Source organism: Polyodon spathula, chromosome 50, assembly GCF_017654505.1.
Source record: "Polyodon spathula isolate WHYD16114869_AA chromosome 50, ASM1765450v1, whole genome shotgun sequence".
Lineage (NCBI taxonomy): Eukaryota > Metazoa > Chordata > Actinopteri > Acipenseriformes > Polyodontidae > Polyodon > Polyodon spathula.
The window spans coordinates 1,206,388-1,226,387 of NC_054583.1; the positions used below are offsets into that span (position 1 = coordinate 1,206,388).

Here is a 20,000-nt window from a genome sequence, read left to right on the forward strand (position 1 = left end):
GTTAACACGATCTATATATATTTTATAATTCTTTACCGTGTGTGCGTGCGTGTTTGTATAATTCCTTCTGAATCTCTTATCCCGGGCTATCCAGTGGAGGAAATCGAGATCAAATTCGTCTTCCCTCCACCCCCTGATGTATCCCTGTCCTGTCCTGAATGTCAGCTGTATGATGATATATAGAGCGCTCGCATTAATACACAGGCCTGCAGATCATACACAAGGGATTGGAGCATGAGGCATGCTTAATATAGGCATTTCCGAGCACCTGTCCACCTGTCTGTCGATCTGTCTGACTGACCTCCCAGTATAGCAACTTGGCTATCCGTTTGTCTTTCTTTTTTGTCTATTGGCTGTCTGTCTGTTTCTCAGTCCAATATAATAGATACAACTATGGCTATTGAAAGTCAGGGGGGCTGTCTGAATCATTGCTGGAGCCACAGTCCAGTATAATATATAAAACTATGGCTATTGAAACTCAGGAGCCTGTCCTGATTATAAATATAATTAGGAGTACGATAATTATATACTGTCCTGATATAATATATAATCTAGGCATGTACTCTATCTATATATATCTACGTATAGTATATATATATATATATATAATATATATATATATATATATAGATATCTATATATATAGATATATATATATATAGTATATTTCAGTTTATACTCTACGATCTCACAGTATGATTAGTTTTACTATAATGAAAGCGTTGAATGTTATTAAGCCCATAAACCTGGACATAATTAATCTTAGGGAAGAGTAATATCCTTACCCTCCTTTATGTCAGACTTCCTTTAACTGCCTCCAGTTTTCCGACTCCCAGTCCATGACCCCATTTCTTTCTCCCGTTAAAGCTCCTCACAGCCATAGCCTTTTTTCTCCCCTTTTCCTTTTTCTCCCACGCGAACTGTCCTCCCCCCTCCCTTTCTTCCTTCTTTTCCGCCCGCCCTACGTTATCACCCCTCCTCTCCCCTCTTCACTCCTCTGTTTTTTTTTTGCCCCGTAAGTCGCCTAGATCATCAACTCCGCAATACCCTCGCACCTCCCACCGCTCAACCTTTCCCCCCTTGTGCCCTTTTTTCGCCCCTCCAGATTTCCTCCACATATTCTTTTTTTGGTTTCCTGCTTCTCCCCTTTATACCCCTCGCTCCTTCCCCTCGTCTCCTCCCCCCTCCCAGTGTCTCTTTTTACCACCCCCCCTCCACTTCCTCGCCTTTTTCCTCTCTCATTAGAGAAAAGCGGACCAACTTTTCCTCTCCGTCTCCCTCCGGGGGGCGCCCTCCCGCTCTCTCTCTCCTCTCTCTCTCTCTCTCTCTCTCTCTCTCTCTCTCTCCTCCCTCTCTCTCCCTCCCCCCCCTCTAAACGGTTCCAACCATAGCAGCTAAGTTTCGGTAGTACCGGCATCTACTGCTGGTTACATCATTGCTACTTCCTGCCATGACGTCATCGAGGACCAGTGAGTCTGTTACTGCTGTTGTAGAGATGCATATCTTTTGCATAAAGATGGGCCACCAGAGAGAATGCAAACACTGAGCTGAAGATTGGAAACAACTCTTAATTCCATCACACGCACGCGCACGCACACGCACACGCACACGCACACGCACCACGCTGACTGTGGATGGAATTGTGATCCCATCCGCCACCGCACCGCCACCGAGCACAATCCCAATCCGCAACGACTGACATACACAATTCCCACACGCATGCACATCCCCCATCACTAGGATCACAATTCGGGCAATACCAACAGTGTTAGGGTTAGGGTTAGGGTAGGGTTAGGGGTAGGGCTATGTGTTAAGGTTAGGGCAATCCAATCTTAGGTTAGGGGTAGGGCTATGTGTTAAGGTTAGGGTTAGTGTTAGGGGTAGGGCTATGTGTTAAGGTTAGGGTTAGTGTTAGGGGTAGGGTTAGGGTTAGGGTTAGGGTTAGGGTTAGGGTTAGGGTTAGGTTTAAGGTTATGGGTTAAGGTTAGGGGTGAGGATAAAAACCAATCCGAGTATCTAGAATGGCATTCGGGGCAATTCATTTCATTTTCTAAGACTCAGTTCTGCTGAAGAAAGCGTTTTCCCTTCAGAGTGCCAGTGGTGATGTCACTCCCCCGTCACGGCGCTCTCTGGATCGCTGCTCCCTATGAAAACAGAGCCCTCAGGATACGCTGTAATCTCTGTGCTGCCATGGTCTACAGAACAGACAGCGGCTCCTAGAGAAGAGATGTGTACAGGGAAGCATTGTAAAGCACAGAGAGGTCTGGTAAAGCACAGGGAAGCATTGTAAAGCACAGAGAGGTCTGGTAAAGCATAGGGAAGCATTGTAAGCACAGAGAGGTCTGGTAAAGCACAGGGAAGCATTGTAAAGCACAGAGAGGTCTGGTAAAGCATAGGGAAGCATTGTAAAGCACAGAGAGGTCTGGTAAAGCACAGGGAAGCATTGTAAAGCACAGAGAGGTCTGGTAAAGCATAGGGAAGCATTGTAAAGCACAGAGAGGTCTGGTAAAGCATAGGAAGCATTGTAAAGCACAGAGAGGTATGGTAAAGCATAGGGAAGCATTGTAAGCACAGAGAGGTCTGGTAAAGCATAGGGAAGCATTGTAAAGCACAGAGAGGTCTGGTAAAGCATAGGGAAGCATTGTAAAGCACAGAGAGGTCTGGTAAAGCATAGGGAAGCATTGTAAAGCACAGAGAGGTCTGGTAAAGCATAGGGAAGCATTGTAAAGCACAGAAAGGTCTGGTAAAACAAGGGAAAGGTGCGTAACATTTCGATATCTCTCCAGACATAGATTCGCACCCTCCCTTCAGTAAACATTCGTGTCCGCTCCAATACCAACATTTCGTGAGGGCAGCATTGTAAAGTTCAGAGTGGGATGATATAGCATAGGAAAGCATTGTAAATCACAGAGAGGTCTGGTAAAGCACAGGGAAGCATTGTAAAGTACAGAGAGGTCTGGTAAAGCATAGGGAAGCATTGTAAAGCACAGAGAGGTCTGGTAAAAATCAGGACACAGTATATAAGTATGGTTACTTTAGTTCAGCAGCTTTAGGGTTCTTAGAAACGGACTTCCCTCGAAAGATCGTTTAGTCGACAAAATGGATGGGGAACAGATCTGTAGCTGCTTCCTTCGTTGTGACAGCGGATCAGAGGGATTTCTTGTGAGGGCCTGGCTGCATTCAAGCCCCAATGGCCTGTTGTGAGAGATTTGCAGTGCTGTTTGAGATCAAAAGTGGGTTTGTGGTTTTTGACTAGTCAGACAGTAGTGGTCACAATGTTAATGGATGTCTAATGTTCGATATCCAGTCACTATTGTAATACCCTCTCTGTCTCTGTGTTACAGTGTTATAGGTCCCACCAGCATAGCCCTGTGTACAGCACAGCACAGCCAGGCTCTGCTCAGCACACAGCGGGCAATGCCAGCACACTAGATTACAGCTTTCTATAGACGCCACTGTGCTGGGTAGCTGCTGTAGTTCTGTCCAGGGTTTTATATCAGTGTTATACAGTGCGGTCCTGCCAGCATTGCCCTGTGTACAGCATAGCACAGCCAGGCTCTGCCCAGCACACAGCGGGCAATGCCAGCACACTAGATTACAGCTTTCTATAGACGCCACTGTGTTGGGTAGCTGCTGTAGTTCTGTCCAGGGTTTTATATCAGTGTTATACAGTGCGGTCCTGCCAGCATTGCCCTGTGTACAGCATAGCACAGCCAGGCTCTGCCCAGCACACAGCAGGCAATGCCAGCGCACTAGATTACAGCTTTCTATAGACGCTGCTGTGTTGGGTAGCTGCTGTAGTTCTCTCTCTCTAACTAGTCTGATTAGTATCTGTACAAATAGCAGGTGCAGTGTGTTGTGGGGGCTGTAGTCCCAGGGGTGGCAGTGGTGCACACTGGGAAGTGTAGTCCATTTGACGCTGTGTCCCGTGTCATGTGCTCCAATGCGATTAACAGGTTCTGTATTAATAGCTGCTGGAGCTACAGGGTTTCAAGCCTCTGGTGTCTCCTTCCACACCGATCTGCCATTGAGTAACCTTGAGTTTCACATAGACATATCACAGAGATAGAAGAGGGGGGGGGGGGGGCAGAGGGGGAGGGAGAACCCAGAAATTGGCCCTTAAAGCTGCAGACAGACAGACACTTTCCCCTCTCTCTCCCTCTTCCTCCCCTAGACAGACAGCTAGACAGACAGACAGACAGATCCTCACAATCCTGCCAGGGGCCTTCTGTTTTAGGGCAGCAGTGCATTATGTGAGCTGTAATCTCAGGGTACCAGTGCATTGTGGGGGCTGTAGTCTTTATTCTCTCTCTGTCTCTGTCTCTCTCTCTCAGACACTGGCTCACCAGCTCTTACATCCTCTTTGCTGTTCCCTACTTCGTCTATGATATCTACGCCATGTTCATGTGCTACCGGCACAAGCAGCAGGTCAAGGGTCATGAGGGGTCAGGAGTCGGCTCTGCGTTGCTCAGCTACCTGCGCAAGGAGTTCATGATGGTGCTGCACCACGTCGTCATGGTGACCGTCTGTTTCCCCGTCTCCGTGGTAACTACCCTGCCTAGCAACCAGCTGTGTGTGTGCCTGTCTGTCTGTGTGTCTGTAATTCTGTGTGTCTGTAATTCTGTGTGTGTGTCTATAATTCTGTGCATCTGTGTTTCACTGTGTGTCTCTTTGTAATTCTGTGCATGTAATTCTATGCAAATGTGTGTCTGTGTGTCTCTGTAGCTCTGTGCATGTGTGTTTCCGTGTGGAAGGCGTGTGTGTCTGTGTGTTGGTTCTCTTTATGGGTGACGTAGTGTGTGGTGTGTCCCTTCTTGTGTGTGTGTCGTGTGTGTGTGTGTGTTTTCCTGTGTGTTTGTGTGTGTCTATGTGTGTGTGTGTGTGTGTGTGTGTTTGTGTGTGTGTGTCTTTATGTGTGTGTGTGTCTCTTTGTGTGTGTGTGTGTGTGTGTGTGTCTCTGTGTGTGTGTGTGTGTGTCTCTGTGTGTGTGTGTGTGTGTGTGTTTGTGTGTGTGTGTGTGTGTGTTTTGTGTGTGTGTGTGTGTGTGGGGGGGGGGGGTGTGCTCTGCAGCTCAATCTCCTCCCTCTCTCTCTCTCTCTCCTCAGTTCTGGAGGCAGGGGAAGGGAGATTTCTTCCAGGGCTGCATGTTCCTGGCTGAGCTCAGCACCCCCTCCGTGTGCCTGGGCAAGATCCTGATCCAGGTGAGAGAGATGCAGCCACACTGTGCAACACTCTCATCATACACTGAGACACACTGAGACACACACTGAGATACACACTGAGATACACACTGAGACACACCGAGACACACTGACATGACACACACTGAGACACACACTGAGACACACTGAGCACACACACACTGAGACACACACTGAGACACACACAGACACTGACTGACACACACTGAGACACACTGAGACACACACTGAGATACACACTGAGACAGACACTGAGACACACAGAGACACACTGAGATACACACTGAGACACACTGAGATACACTGAGATACACTGAGACACACACTGACACTGAGATACACTGAGATACACTGAGATACACACTGATACACTGAGATACACTGAGATACACACTGAGATACACTGAGATACACTGACTGACACACTGAGACACACTGAGCACACACACACTGAGACACACACTGAGACACTGACACTGAGACACACTGAGACACACACTGAGACACACACTGAGACACACACTGAGACACACACTGAGATACACACTGAGACACACTGAGACACACTGAGACACACACTGAGACACACTGAGACACACACTGAGATACACACTGAGACACACTGAGACACACTGAAACACACACCGATACACTGATACACTGAGATACACACTGAGACACGAGACACACTGAGACACACTGAGACACACTGAGACACACTGAGACACACACTGAGACACACACACAGAGATACACACACTGAGACATACACTGAGACACACTGAGACACACACTGAGACACACTGAGATACACTGAGACACACTGAGACACACTGAGATAAACTGAGACACACACTGAGATACACAATAAGACACCTTATTAACACCTCGTTTTTAGGTAATATATATTTTTCTCTCATCTCTCCCCACCCTCGACCTTTCCCTCCCTCTCCCTTTACCCCTCTTTCTCCCCCACTCCCTTTCTCTTTACCCGTGCCCCTCTCCCCACCGCTCCCCTACCCCCTATCCTTACCACTCTCCCCTCTCCCTCACGCCCTCTCACTATCCCCTCTGTCTCCCCCTCTCACTCCCACTCTCCCCTCTCCCTCCCATGGCTTTCAAGAAAGAGGGGAGAGCGGGTGATCCTAGAGGGGGGAAACAGGGGAATAGAGAAGGGGACAGGGAGAGAGGGAGGGGAAACAGTGGACAGGGTCCCTCTCTCCCCTCCCCCTCCTCTCCCCCTCTCCCTCTCCCCCCCCTCCCCTCTCCTCCTCTCTCTTTCCTCTCAGTATAAGAAGCAGCACACCCTCCTTCACAAGGTGAACGGGGCCCTGATGCTGCTGACGTTCTTCGGCTGCCGGATCCTGCTGTTCCCCTACATGTACTGGGCGTATGCGCGCCACGCGGGGCTCCCCCTGCACAGCGTTCCTCTAGCCATCCCGCTGTACTACAACCTGGGGGCCGCCCTGCTCATGGCCCCCCAGGTCTACTGGTTCTCTTTGATCTGCAGGGGCGCCTTCCGCCTCTTCAAGAGGGGCGCAGGGGGCACCCCCAAACCCAGGGAGGTGAAAGAGGAGAGGGACAGGAACGGTCACGTCTCAGAAAAGGGGTACAGTCCTATAGAGCAGGGGTCAGTCATCACGTGGTCATGACAATATATACATGTATACATATATATATATAATACTAGATATATCTATATAGCGTGATCGATATATATCTATATATATAGCTATATTATATAAGTTACGTAATTTTTTTGATTGAAAACTGTGCAACACACTGCACACGCACGCCCGGGTCACACATGCCCATACACACACACACACACACACACACCACACACACACACACACACACACACACACACACACATTTCAGAGGGCTGTATCTCATCAATATCAGGGTCTAGTGCTGTATATTATAAAGACATTTCAGAGGGCTGGATCTCATCAATATCAGGGTCTAGTGCTGTATATTATAAAGACATTTCAGAGGGCTGGATCTCATCAATATCAGGGTCTAGTGCTGTATATTATAAAGACATTTCAGAGGGCTGGATCTCATCAATATCAGGGTCTAGTGCTGTATATTATAAAGACATTTCAGAGGGCTGGATCTCATCAATATCAGGGTGTAGTGCTGTATATTATAAAGACATTTCAGAGGGCTGGATCTCATCAATATCAGGGTCTAGTGCTGTATATTATAAAGACATTTCAGAGGGCTGGATCTCATCAATATCAGGGTCTAGTGCTGTATATTATAAAGACATTTCAGAGGGCTGGATCTCATCAATATCAGGGTCTAGTGCTGTATATTATAAAGACATTTCAGAGGGCTGGATCTCATCAACATCAGGGTCTAGTGCTGTATATTATAAAGACATTTCAGAGGGCTGGATCTCATCAATATCAGGGTCTAGTGCTGTATATTATAAAGACATTTCAGAGGGCTGGATCTCATCAATATCAGGGTCTAGTGCTGTATATTATAAAGACATTTCAGAGGGCTGGATCTCATCAATATCAGGGTCTACTGCTGTATATTATAAAGACATTTCAGAGGGCTGTGTCTCATCAATATCAGGGTCTAGTGCTGTATATTATAAAGACATTTCAGAGGGCTGGATCTCATCAATATCAGGGTCTAGTGCTGTGTATTATAAAGACATTTCAGAGGGCTGTATTGTATCAATATAAGGGATATAGCACTAGACCTTGATATTAATAAGATCCAGCCCTCTGAAATGTCTTTATAATGTACAGCACTAGACCCTGATATTGATGAGATCCAGCCCTCTGAAATGTCTTTATAATATACAGCACTAGACCCTGATATTGATGAGATCCAGCCCTCTGAAATGTCTTTATAATATACAGCACTAGACCCTGATATTGATGCGATCCAGCCCTCTGAAATGTCTTTATAATATACAGCACTAGACCCTGATATTGATGAGATCCAGCCCTCTGAAATGTCTTTATAATATACAGCACTAGACCCTGATATTGATGAGATCCAGCCCTCTGAAATGTCTTTATAATATACAGCACTAGACCCTGATATTGATGAGATCCAGCCCTCTGAAATGTCTTTATAATATACAGCACTAGACCCTGATATTGATGAGATCCAGCCCTCTGAAATGTCTTTATAATATACAGCACTAGACCCTGATATTGATGCGATCCAGCCCTCTGAAATGTCTTTATAATATACAGCACTAGACCCTGATATTGATGAGATCCAGCCCTCTGAAATGTCTTTATAATATACAGCACTAGACCCTGATATTGATGAGACACAGCCCTCTGAAATGTCTTTATAATATACAGCACTAGACCCTGATATTGATGAGATCCAGCCCTCTGAAATGTCTTTATAATATACAGCACTAGACCCTGATATTGATGAGATCCAGCCCTCTGAAATGTCTTTATAATATACAGCACTAGACCCTGATATTGATGAGACACAGCCCTCTGAAATGTCTTTATAATATACAGCACTAGACCCTGATATTGATGAGATCCAGCCCTCTGAAATGTCTTTATAATATACAGCACTAGACCCTGATATTGATGAGATCCAGCCCTCTGAAATGTCTTTATAATATACAGCACTAGACCCTGATATTGATGAGATCCAGCCCTCTGAAATGTCTTTATAATATACAGCACTAGACCCTGATATTGATGAGATCCAGCCCTCTGAAATGTCTTTATAATATACAGCACTAGACCCTGATATTGATGAGATCCAGCCCTCTGAAATGTCTTTATAATATACAGCACTAGACCCTGATATTGATGAGACACAGCCCTCTGAAATGTCTTTATAATATACAGCACTAGACCCTGATATTGATGAGATCCAGCCCTCTGAAATGTCTTTATAATATACAGCACTAGACCCTGATATTGATGAGATCCAGCCCTCTGAAATGTCTTTATAATATACAGCACTAGACCCTGATATTGATGAGATCCAGCCCTCTGAAATGTCTTTATAATATACAGCACTAGACCCTGATATTGATGAGATCCAGCCCTCTGAAATGTCTTTATAATATACAGCACTAGACCCTGATATTGATGAGACACAGCCCTCTGAAATGTCTTTATAATATACAGCACTAGACCCTGATATTGATGAGATCCAGCCCTCTGAAATGTCTTTATAATATACAGCACTAGACCCTGATATTGATGAGACACAGCCCTCTGAAATGTCTTTATAATATACAGCACTAGACCCTGATATTGATGCGATCCAGCCCTCTGAAATGTCTTTATAATATACAGCACTAGACCCTGATATTGATGAGATCCAGCCCTCTGAAATGTCTTTATAATATACAACACTAGACCCTGATATTGATGAGATCCAGCCCTCTGAAATGTCTTTATAATATACAGCACTAGACCCTGATATTGTCTCTAGACAGACAGACAGAGAGGGAAGGAGAGAGCAGCATTGATTTCTAGAGAAACCTACAGAATCTTATGTTCGTACAAAGTCATGATTTATTCATCTTTTTTTATTTATTGATCTGTTTGTTTGTGTTTATTTCTTTCATTCTTAATTTATTTCTCGATTGTTTAATTTATTTAAATTATTTTAAATTTGTCAGCTGCAAAAATTCAGCTTGTAATGTTCAGCCAAAAAAAAAAAAGTATAATCTAGAAGGAAATATAATGTTTATTTAGCATGTGTAATAATAATAATAATAATAAATAATAATAATAATAATAATAATAATAATAATAAATCCTCTCCACTCTACAGTTAAATGTCTCTGGAGAGTGACGGTTTTGCACTCACAAAGTCAACGTCAAAGCATTTAAACTGTTCACAGATCTGGAAATCAGACTCCCGCTGCACAGCAGTGTGATCCAGTCCTGCTTTCACTAGGAGTTTAATAATCAGACTCCCGCTGCACAGCAGTGTGATCCAGTCCTGCTTTCACTAGGAGTTTAATAATCAGACTCCCGCTGCACAGCAGTGTGATCCAGTCCTGCTTTCACTAGGAGTTTAATAATCAGACTCCCGCTGCACAGCAGTGTGATCCAGTCCTGCTTTCACTAGGAGTTTAATAATCAGACACACCTGAGCTTGTTGCCTAGACATCACTGGATCACACTGCTGTGCAGCGGGAGTCTGATTATTAAACTCCTAGTGAAACCAGGACTGGATCAAACTGCTATACACTAAGATGATTTGAGGGAGACAGACGACACTTAGAATCATCCTAACTTTTGGAGAGTCATTTTGCTTGACGTTTCTTGTAAATGTAAATCTTACAAACAGGTCAATCCCACAGATCCTGCTTGAACCGGGAGGGAAAATAAGAAATTCCAGGAACGGTTTGAATTGTTTTTATTTATTTTTTTCCGTGGAAAGGAATGGAACTTTGGATCTCGGATTTCGGAATGACTTTTTGGGATATCTCCTGTAAATATTAATATAGCTATTGACAGCTGACTCCGTCCATTCTCTTGAATTGGATACTTTAGCAGCAAAAGGAAAAGCAGGAACTGGGAATATCTGAGACTTCAGTCACTGGATTTTTCCTACTTGGAATAATTTGGGATTAAAAAAAAAAATTCCACGTTGGATTTTTTTTCCAACTGTTCAAACAAAATTAAAGAACTACAAAAAAAAGACTCACCGGGAAACTGCTGTGGACTACATCTCCCAGGATACACCAGGTCATCTTGCGCATGTCACTGGAACAGGAAAGGGAGAAGGATGGAAAGGGGGGGAGGTTGAAGAGCTAAGGGAGCGTCTTTCACTGTCTTGTAGCGCTTTCGGGACCGTGTGTAAACTCAAAATGTTTGGGTTTTTTTGTTTGCTTGACTTCTGAATTAAAAACATATTCCCCAAGTTTTTTTTTTTTTTTAAAACATTTTATTTTTATTTTGTTTTGACTGAAGGATTGAAAAAAAATTTCGTCATTTTAACTTTTTTGACATAGTGCCGATTTAAGCCTGTTTATTTTATAGTGGCAACAACTCTATCAGTTATCTTACTCCAAACTTACATCCTGGGTCGCAGGTTATAGAGACCCCCTTGAATCTTAAAATGGTGTTACATAGACTGCCCAGAGGGAACTGTGTATGTGGAGTCCATGGAACATGGGGGACAGGGCTAACTTTAAATCACTGGGCCCCTCCCTTTAAAGGAGCGCTGGTCATCTTTAAAATCCATTCTCTCACTTCTTATTAGCTTTATTAACAGGATCACTGGCCCCTCCCTTTAAAGGAGCGCTGACCATCTTTAAAACCCATTCTCTCACCTCTTATTAGCTTTATTAACATGATCACTAGCCCCTCCCTTTAAAGGAGCGCTGACCATCTTTAAAATCCATTCTCTCACCTCTTATTAGCTTTATTAACAGGACTGGCCCCTCCCTTTAAAGGAGCGCTGACCATCTTTAAAATCCATTCTCTCACCTCTTATTAGCTTTTTAACAGGATCAGCCCCTCCCTTTAAAGGAGCGCTGACCATCTTTAAAATCCATTCTCTCACCTCTTATTAGCTTTATTAACATGATCACTGGCCCCTCCCTTTAAAGGAGCGCTGACCATCTTTAAAATCCATTCTCTCACCTCTTATTAGCTTTATTAACATGATCACTGGCCCCTCCCTTTAAAGGAGCGCTGACCATCTTTAAAATCCATTCTCTCACCTCTTATTAGCTTTATTAACAGGATCACTGGCCCCTCCCTTTAAAGGAGCGCTGACCATCTTTAAAATCCATTCTCTCACCTCTTATTAGCTTTATTAACATGATCACTGGCCCCTCCCTTTAAAGGAGCGCTGACCATCTTTAAAATCCATTCTCTCACCTCTTATTAGCTTTATTAACATGATCACTGGCCCCTCCCTTTAAAGGAGCGCTGACCATCTTTAAAATCCATTCTCTCACCTCTTATTAGCTTTATTAACAGGATCACTGGCCCCTCCCTTTAAAGGAGCGCTGACCATCTTTAAAATCCATTCTCTCACCTCTTATTAGCTTTATTAACATGATCACTGACCCCTCCCTTTAAAGGAGCGCTGACCATCTTTAAAATCCATTCTCTCACCTCTTATTAGCTTTATTAACATGATCACTGGCCCCTCCCTTTAAAGGAGCGCTGACCATCTTTAAAATCCATTCTCTCACCTCTTATTAGCTTTATTAACAGGATCACTGACCCCTCCCTTTAAAGGAGCGCTGACCATCTTTAAAATCCATTCTCTCACCTCTTATTAGCTTTATTAACAGGATCACTGGCCCCTCCCTTTAAAGGAGCGCTGACCATCTTTAAAATCCATTCTCTCACCTCTTATTAGCTTTATTAACATGATCACTGGCCCCTCCCTTTAAAGGAGCGCTGACCATCTTTAAAATCCATTCTCTCACCTCTTATTAGCTTTATTAACAGGATCACTGGCCCCTCCCTTTAAAGGAGCGCTGACCATCTTTAAAATCCATTCTCTCGCCTCTTATTAGCTTTATTAACATGATCACTGGCCCCTCCCTTTAAAGGAGCGCTGACCATCTTTAAAATCCATTCTCTCACCTCTTATTAGCTTTATTAACAGGATCACTGGCCCCTCCCTTTAAAGGAGCGCTGACCATCTTTAAAATCCATTCTCTCACCTCTAATTAGCTTTATTAACATGATCACTGGCCCCTCCCTTTAAAGGAGCGCTGACCATCTTTAAAATCCATTCTCTCACCTCTTATTAGCTTTATTAACATGATCACTGACCCCTCCCTTTAAAGGAGCGCTGACCATCTTTAAAATCCATTCTCTCACCTCTTATTAGCTTACTATTAAGCTGATCCCTGGCCCATCCCTTTAAAGGAGTGCTGACCATCTTTAAAATCCATTCTCTCACCTCTTATTAGCTTTATTAACAAGATCACCGGCCCCTCCCTTTAAAGGAGCGCTGACCATCTTTAAAATCCATTCTCTCACCTCTTATTAGCTTTATTAACATGATCACTGACCCCTCCCTTTAAAGGAGCGCTGACCATCTTTAAAATCCATTCTCTCACCTTCAGTATTACTGAATAGCTCTCCCAAGCATTGCATGATGGGAAATGTTATATTGACTTGTGAGCGCTCTGTCTCCATCTAGTGGCGCAGGATTGGAACTGCAAGTAAAGATATTATTTATTATTATTATTATTATTATTATTATTATTATTATTACTAGTATTACTCCAAAAACTATAAGCAGTATTCTTAGTTTGCCTGGAGAATAATCAATTTAGAAATACAATGAGTAGCATTTCTTGTGTCCAGCTGTATTCATGTAGAATGTTTGGAAATGTGTCTGTATTACCGGCATCGTGTTTCAATAATCAATGAAAAAAACACAAAACAAACCAAACGAAGACAGCTACTTGTGATTGGTTTTTATTTCACTTGTCATCCGTCTCCCTCCTTCTCTTCTCCCTCCTTCTCTCCTTCTCTATCTCTCTCCCTCTCTCTCTTCTCTCTCTCTAACACTCCCCCTCTCACCCTCCCTCCCTCTCCCTCCTATCTCTCTCCTCCTCCCTCACACTGCCCCTCTGTGCCCCTCCCTCCTCAATCTCTCTCTGTCTCTCTCTCCCCCTCTCTCCCTCTCCCTCTCTCTTCTCTCACTCTCCTCCCTCTCTCTCTCTCTCCCTCACTCTCTCTCACACACACTCCCCGTCTCCCACTCCTTCTCTCTGACACTCACAGAGACACTGAGAGACACACACACACACACACACACACATGTTGCGTGCAAAAATAGTCCCACTCTTCTGAGGAAGAGAGACCTCTTAGTCTCACCACCAGATGACACCTCTGTGTGCTGGTCACAGGTGCTAACCGTTTTTTGGATCCAGACTCCCCACGTAAACAGAGCCTCGCCTCCCACTCCTTCTCTCTGACACTCACAGAGACACTGAGAGACACACACACACACACACACACATATTGCAGCAAAAATAGGTCTCACAACCAGATGTCCTCTGATTGGCTACTCGCCTCCACTCCCCACACTCCAGACCTAGCCTCGCCCACCTTAGCACTAGCTGATCTCTTCACCTCCTGCTGATTGGCTGAAGGAGCAGCCTGCTGATTGAGCTGCTTAGCTAACTACCGTGGCTGTGATATGATTGGTCAATGAAGAACAAAGGGGCCATGTGACATAATTTCATTAAAGCTGCAGAGAGACAGACAGACAGACAGACAGACAGACAGAGAGAAAGAGCCTCACAATCCTGTTCAGTTTGACGCTACAATATAATCCCTTCTTCTTGGTGTCTGTGTTAGTTTACTGAGCTTCGTTTAACCACACACACACACACACACACACACAAATATAAAGTCTGACATCCAATATGATGAAAAAGACATTTTATTAATTCATTATTTATTTACAAAAAAAAAAAAAAAAAAATGAAATTTGCCCGTTGTTCCGTTGTCTCAGGTCAACATGTTTCTGAGAAAAGGAGAAAAAAGAATGACCAGGTGAGTGACAGACACACACACACACAGACACACAGTCAGTCCAGAGAATTCAGGAAGGCTCCATCTCTCACTGCCCTCCACCGCCTCCTCAAGATCCCCCCCCCCCTCTGATCCGCCCCCCCTGCTCTGCGCTGGACTCGCCTGACCTCAGCACCACGTCACTGGACCCTCAGCTGATGCGCTATCCTTGCACTATAGCACTGCTGTCACTGTAGAGATAACTCTCTGTGATTCTAACTTGCTGCATCCTAGTTCATATTGTATTCTAGCAGTGTTATTATTATTGTGTCGTGTCAGTAAATATCAAGTATACCAAGATGCTATTACACAGCATCCTAGTTCATATTGTATTCTAGCAGTGTTATTATTATACACGGCATCCTAGTTCATATTGGATTCTAGCAGTATTATTATTATACACGGCATCCTAGTTCATATTGGATTCTAGCAGTGTTATTATTATACACGGCATCCTAGTTCATATTGGATTCTAGCAGTGTTATTATTATACACGGCATCCTAGTTCATATTGGATTCTAGCAGTGTTATTATTATACACAGCATCCTAGTTCATATTGGATTCTAGCAGTGTTATTATTATACACAGCATCCTAGTTCATATTGGATTCTAGCAGTGTTATTATTATACACGGCATCCTAGTTCATATTGGATTCTAGCAGTGTTATTATTATACACGGCATCCTAGTTCATATTGGATTCTAGCAGTGTTATTATTATACACGGCATCCTAGTTCATATTGTATTCTAGCAGTGTTATTATTATACACAGCATCCTAGTTCATATTGGATTCTAGCAGTGTTATTATTATACACGGCATCCTAGTTCATATTGGATTCTAGCAGTGTTATTATTATACACGGCATCCTAGTTCATATTGTATTCTAGCAGTGTTATTATTATACACGGCATCCTAGTTCATATTGTATTCTAGCAGTGTTATTATTATACACGGCATCCTAGTTCATATTGGATTCTAGCAGTGTTATTATTATACACGGCATCCTAGTTCATATTGTATTCTAGCAGTGTTATTATTATACACGGCATCCTAGTTCATATTGTATTCTAGCAGTGTTATTATTATACACGGCATCCTAGTTCATATTGGATTCTAGCAGTGTTATTATTATACACGGCATCCTAGTTCATATTGTATTCTAGCAGTGTTATTATTATACACGGCATCCTAGTTCATATTGGATTCTAGCAGTGTTATTATTATACACGGCATCCTAGTTCATATTGGATTCTAGCAGTGTTATTATTATACACGGCATCCTAGTTCATATTGTATTCTAGCAGTGTTATTATTATACACGGCATCCTAGTTCATATTGTATTCTAGCAGTGTTATTATTATACACGGCATCCTAGTTCATATTGGATTCTAGCAGTGTTATTATTATACACAGCATCCTAGTTCATATTGTATTCTAGCAGTGTTATTATTATACACGGCATCCTAGTTCATATTGGATTCTAGCAGTGTTATTATTATACACGGCATCCTAGTTCATATTGTATTCTAGCAGTGTTATTATTATACACGGCATCCTAGTTCATATTGGATTCTAGCAGTGTTATTATTATACACGGCATCCTAGTTCATATTGTATTCTAGCAGTGTTATTATTATACACGGCATCCTAGTTCATATTGTATTCTAGCAGTGTTATTATTATACACGGCATCCTAGTTCATATTGTATTCTAGCAGTGTTATTATTATACACGGCATCCTAGTTCATATTGGATTCTAGCAGTGTTATTATTATACACGGCATCCTAGTTCATATTGGATTCTAGCAGTGTTATTATTATACACAGCATCCCAGTTCATATTGTATTCTAGCAGTGTTATTATTATACACGGCATCCTAGTTCATATTGGATTCTAGCAGTGTTATTATTATACACGGCATCCTAGTTCATATTGTATTCTAGCAGTGTTATTATTATACACGGCATCCTAGTTCATATTGGATTCTAGCAGTGTTATTATTATACACAGCATCCTAGTTCATATTGTATTCTAGCAGTGTTATTATTATACACGGCATCCTAGTTCATATTGGATTCTAGCAGTGTTATTATTATACACGGCATCCTAGTTCATATTGGATTCTAGCAGTGTTATTATTATACACGGCATCCTAGTTCATATTGGATTCTAGCAGTGTTATTATTATACACGGCATCCTAGTTCATATTGGATTCTAGCAGTGTTATTATTATACACGGCATCCTAGTTCATATTGTATTCTAGCAGTGTTATTATTATACACGGCATCCTAGTTCATATTGTATTCTAGCAGTGTTATTATTATACACGGCATCCTAGTTCATATTGGATTCTAGCAGTGTTATTATTATACACGGCATCCTAGTTCATATTGGATTCTAGCAGTGTTATTATTATACACGGCATCCTAGTTCATATTGTATTCTAGCAGTGTTATTATTATACACGGCATCCTAGTTCATATTGTATTCTAGCAGTGTTATTATTATACACGGCATCCTAGTTCATATTGGATTCTAGCAGTGTTATTATTATACACGGCATCCTAGTTCATATTGGATTCTAGCAGTGTTATTATTATACACGGCATCCTAGTTCATATTGTATTCTAGCAGTGTTATTATTATACACGGCATCCTAGTTCATATTGTATTCTAGCAGTGTTATTATTATACACGGCATCCTAGTTCATATTGTATTCTAGCAGTGTTATTATTATACACGGCATCCTAGTTCATATTGTATTCTAGCAGTGTTATTATTATACACGGCATCCTAGTTCATATTGTATTCTAGCAGTGTTATTATTTGCTGACTATAAACGTGACTGTTATATTCGATGATGCTAAGCGCAATTATAATATCCTTCGAACGTAACCCTGCGCTGGACCGGCACACTGTTTTTCCTTGGATTGTAAGCCACTGCGCTGCCCACTCACTGCCAATTTAATAATAATAATAATAATAATAATAATAATAATAATAATAATAATAGAGAACGACGGGGTGATTTATACTCACATGGTGAAAATGAGATTTGCCACCATTGCCAGCAGGGCACAGATGAACACCAGCAAGGTAACCAGCTTGATGTATTTAGCCCACAGGACTGGGAGAGGAGGGGAGGAAGGGAGAGACGTTAGTTATTTATTTACTGACAGAAAAACAATCCATATCCATTCACCTGTATTTAATATAGTGCCTTTTGCGCTGCTCTCTTCACAGACGTGGCGTGTTGAGTTTTTTTCTGTGGTTTTCTTTATTGCTTTTATTCAAGCTTGCAATTCAACAGCTGAAATCACTCCATATCCAGTGTCCAATCAACTGTCTCGCTAATCAGGTGATTAAGAGCTTGAGTCACTATGACTGAAGCACTTAATCACCTAATTAGTGAGATAGTTGATTGTCATGGTCAAGCATGATTAACAAGAAACCAAAAAATTTTCGTCAACGTCCATAATTTATAATTTATATTATTTTCAAAAATAAATGTGTTATAATAGTGAGAAGTTTCTTTTGATATATAAAAATGATATATATACACACACACTGCTGTGCAAAAGTCTCAAACAGGCTGCGTTTTTCTACTCTGATGCATTATGAGCATCAACAATCTTCTCAAAGCCTCCACTAGTGTTTTCTACTGTTGTAACAGCCTTGACTCGCATAAGGAAGGAAACACGCTGAGTTGAAGTCGCTCGCATCGCTCCATTCTCAAGGTGTGGGATCTGAAGCATAATCAACAAGCACAGAGAAACACCATCTGCGATTGACACGCCCAGGACTGGAAGAGCCCAGAAAAGCTGTCTAACAAGGATGAGCGAGACTTGAAGATAATATCCTTCAGGAGCAGAGAGAAGACGAGCGTTGAATTGACAACAGAGCTGGCAGGAGGCACAGGCGTCGCTGTCCATCAAATCAAGAGTCCGAAGCACCTTTGACCACCGTTCCACAGTCCAGATTCTGTCCTCTGCGCATATTTTGGCCTTTTAGTCGCGTTCCCCTTTCTTAACAGAGGCTTTCTTGCTGCAACACATCCTTCCAGTCCTGATTTCAAGAGTGACCTTCGGACTGTTGATTTCACTACACTTTACCTAAGCCCATATACTGCCTCAACTGGGCCGGGACGGCAAATGTAAGTCAACTTTTAACTGGACTATTTATGACACGTAACATTTTCTTTAAATTCATTGGTTCTCATTTCATTTTCAGCGATCTGATTGGCCAGATTAGTAGGTGTACTAATTAGAATCACAACACTAAAGTCAAATGAGAAATAAATATTTGCAACGCGTACTAAACACACAACAGGTCTTTTGACCAGGTTGAGGTTGGCTTTCCATGTGTCTGTGAATGGGACTCACATGTGACGTCAGGCATGGCTCTCTCCCCGATGTAGGCGTAAACCTGAGTGATCCTCTGCGCCGCGTCATCAGGGTAATCGAACCACGCTGCCGTCGTGACCTTTGCCGCCCTCTTGTGGATGTTCAGGGAACTGCGGGCTGAAACAACCCAACGAAAAATAAACAAAATATAAACGACGATCGATTTAATAATAATAATTCATAATAATTAAAAATATAATCCGCCGAAAGAATTTTACGCGGGAGTTATTATTATTATTATTATTATTATATTATTATTATTAACATTATTTTTATCCGGGCGGCTTAGCCGAAAGGCTTCAATTTACACAGCTTTCACAGGGTTATAATAACATTGCTAGAATCCAATATGAACTTATATCAGTGTTTAATAATAACACTGCTAGAATACAATATGAACTAGGATGCCGTGTATAATAATAACACTGCTAGAATCCAATATGAACTAGGATGCCGTGTATAATAATAACACTGCTAGAATCCAATATGAACTAGGATGCCGTGTATAATAATAACACTGCTAGAATACAATATGAACTAGGATGCCGTGTATAATAATAACACTGCTAGAATACAATATGAACTAGGATGCCGTGTATAATAATAACACTGCTAGAATACAATATGAACTAGGATGCCGTGTATAATAATAACACTGCTAGAATACAATATGAACTAGGATGCCGTGTATAATAATAACACTGCTAGAATCCAATATGAACTAGGATGCCGTGTATAATAATAACACTGCTAGAATACAATATGAACTAGGATGCCGTGTATAATAATAACACTGCTAGAATCCAATATGAACTAGGATGCCGTGTATAATAATAACACTGCTAGAATCCAATATGAACTAGG

General features: G+C 42.3%; 1 protein-coding gene across 1 annotated transcript; it reads left to right on the forward strand.

The window, feature by feature from the left end:
* The first annotated feature begins 393 nt into the window (after nucleotides 1-393).
* Nucleotides 394-6,853, forward strand: tlcd3bb (TLC domain containing 3Bb). Its single transcript, XM_041238719.1, has 5 exons — nucleotides 394-406; nucleotides 1,409-1,469; nucleotides 4,335-4,545; nucleotides 5,106-5,201; nucleotides 6,491-6,853. Exons 1-5 carry the CDS (start codon nucleotides 394-396, stop codon nucleotides 6,851-6,853), a joined length of 744 nt encoding a protein of 247 aa, XP_041094653.1.
* The last annotated feature ends 13,147 nt before the right edge of the window (nucleotides 6,854-20,000 follow it).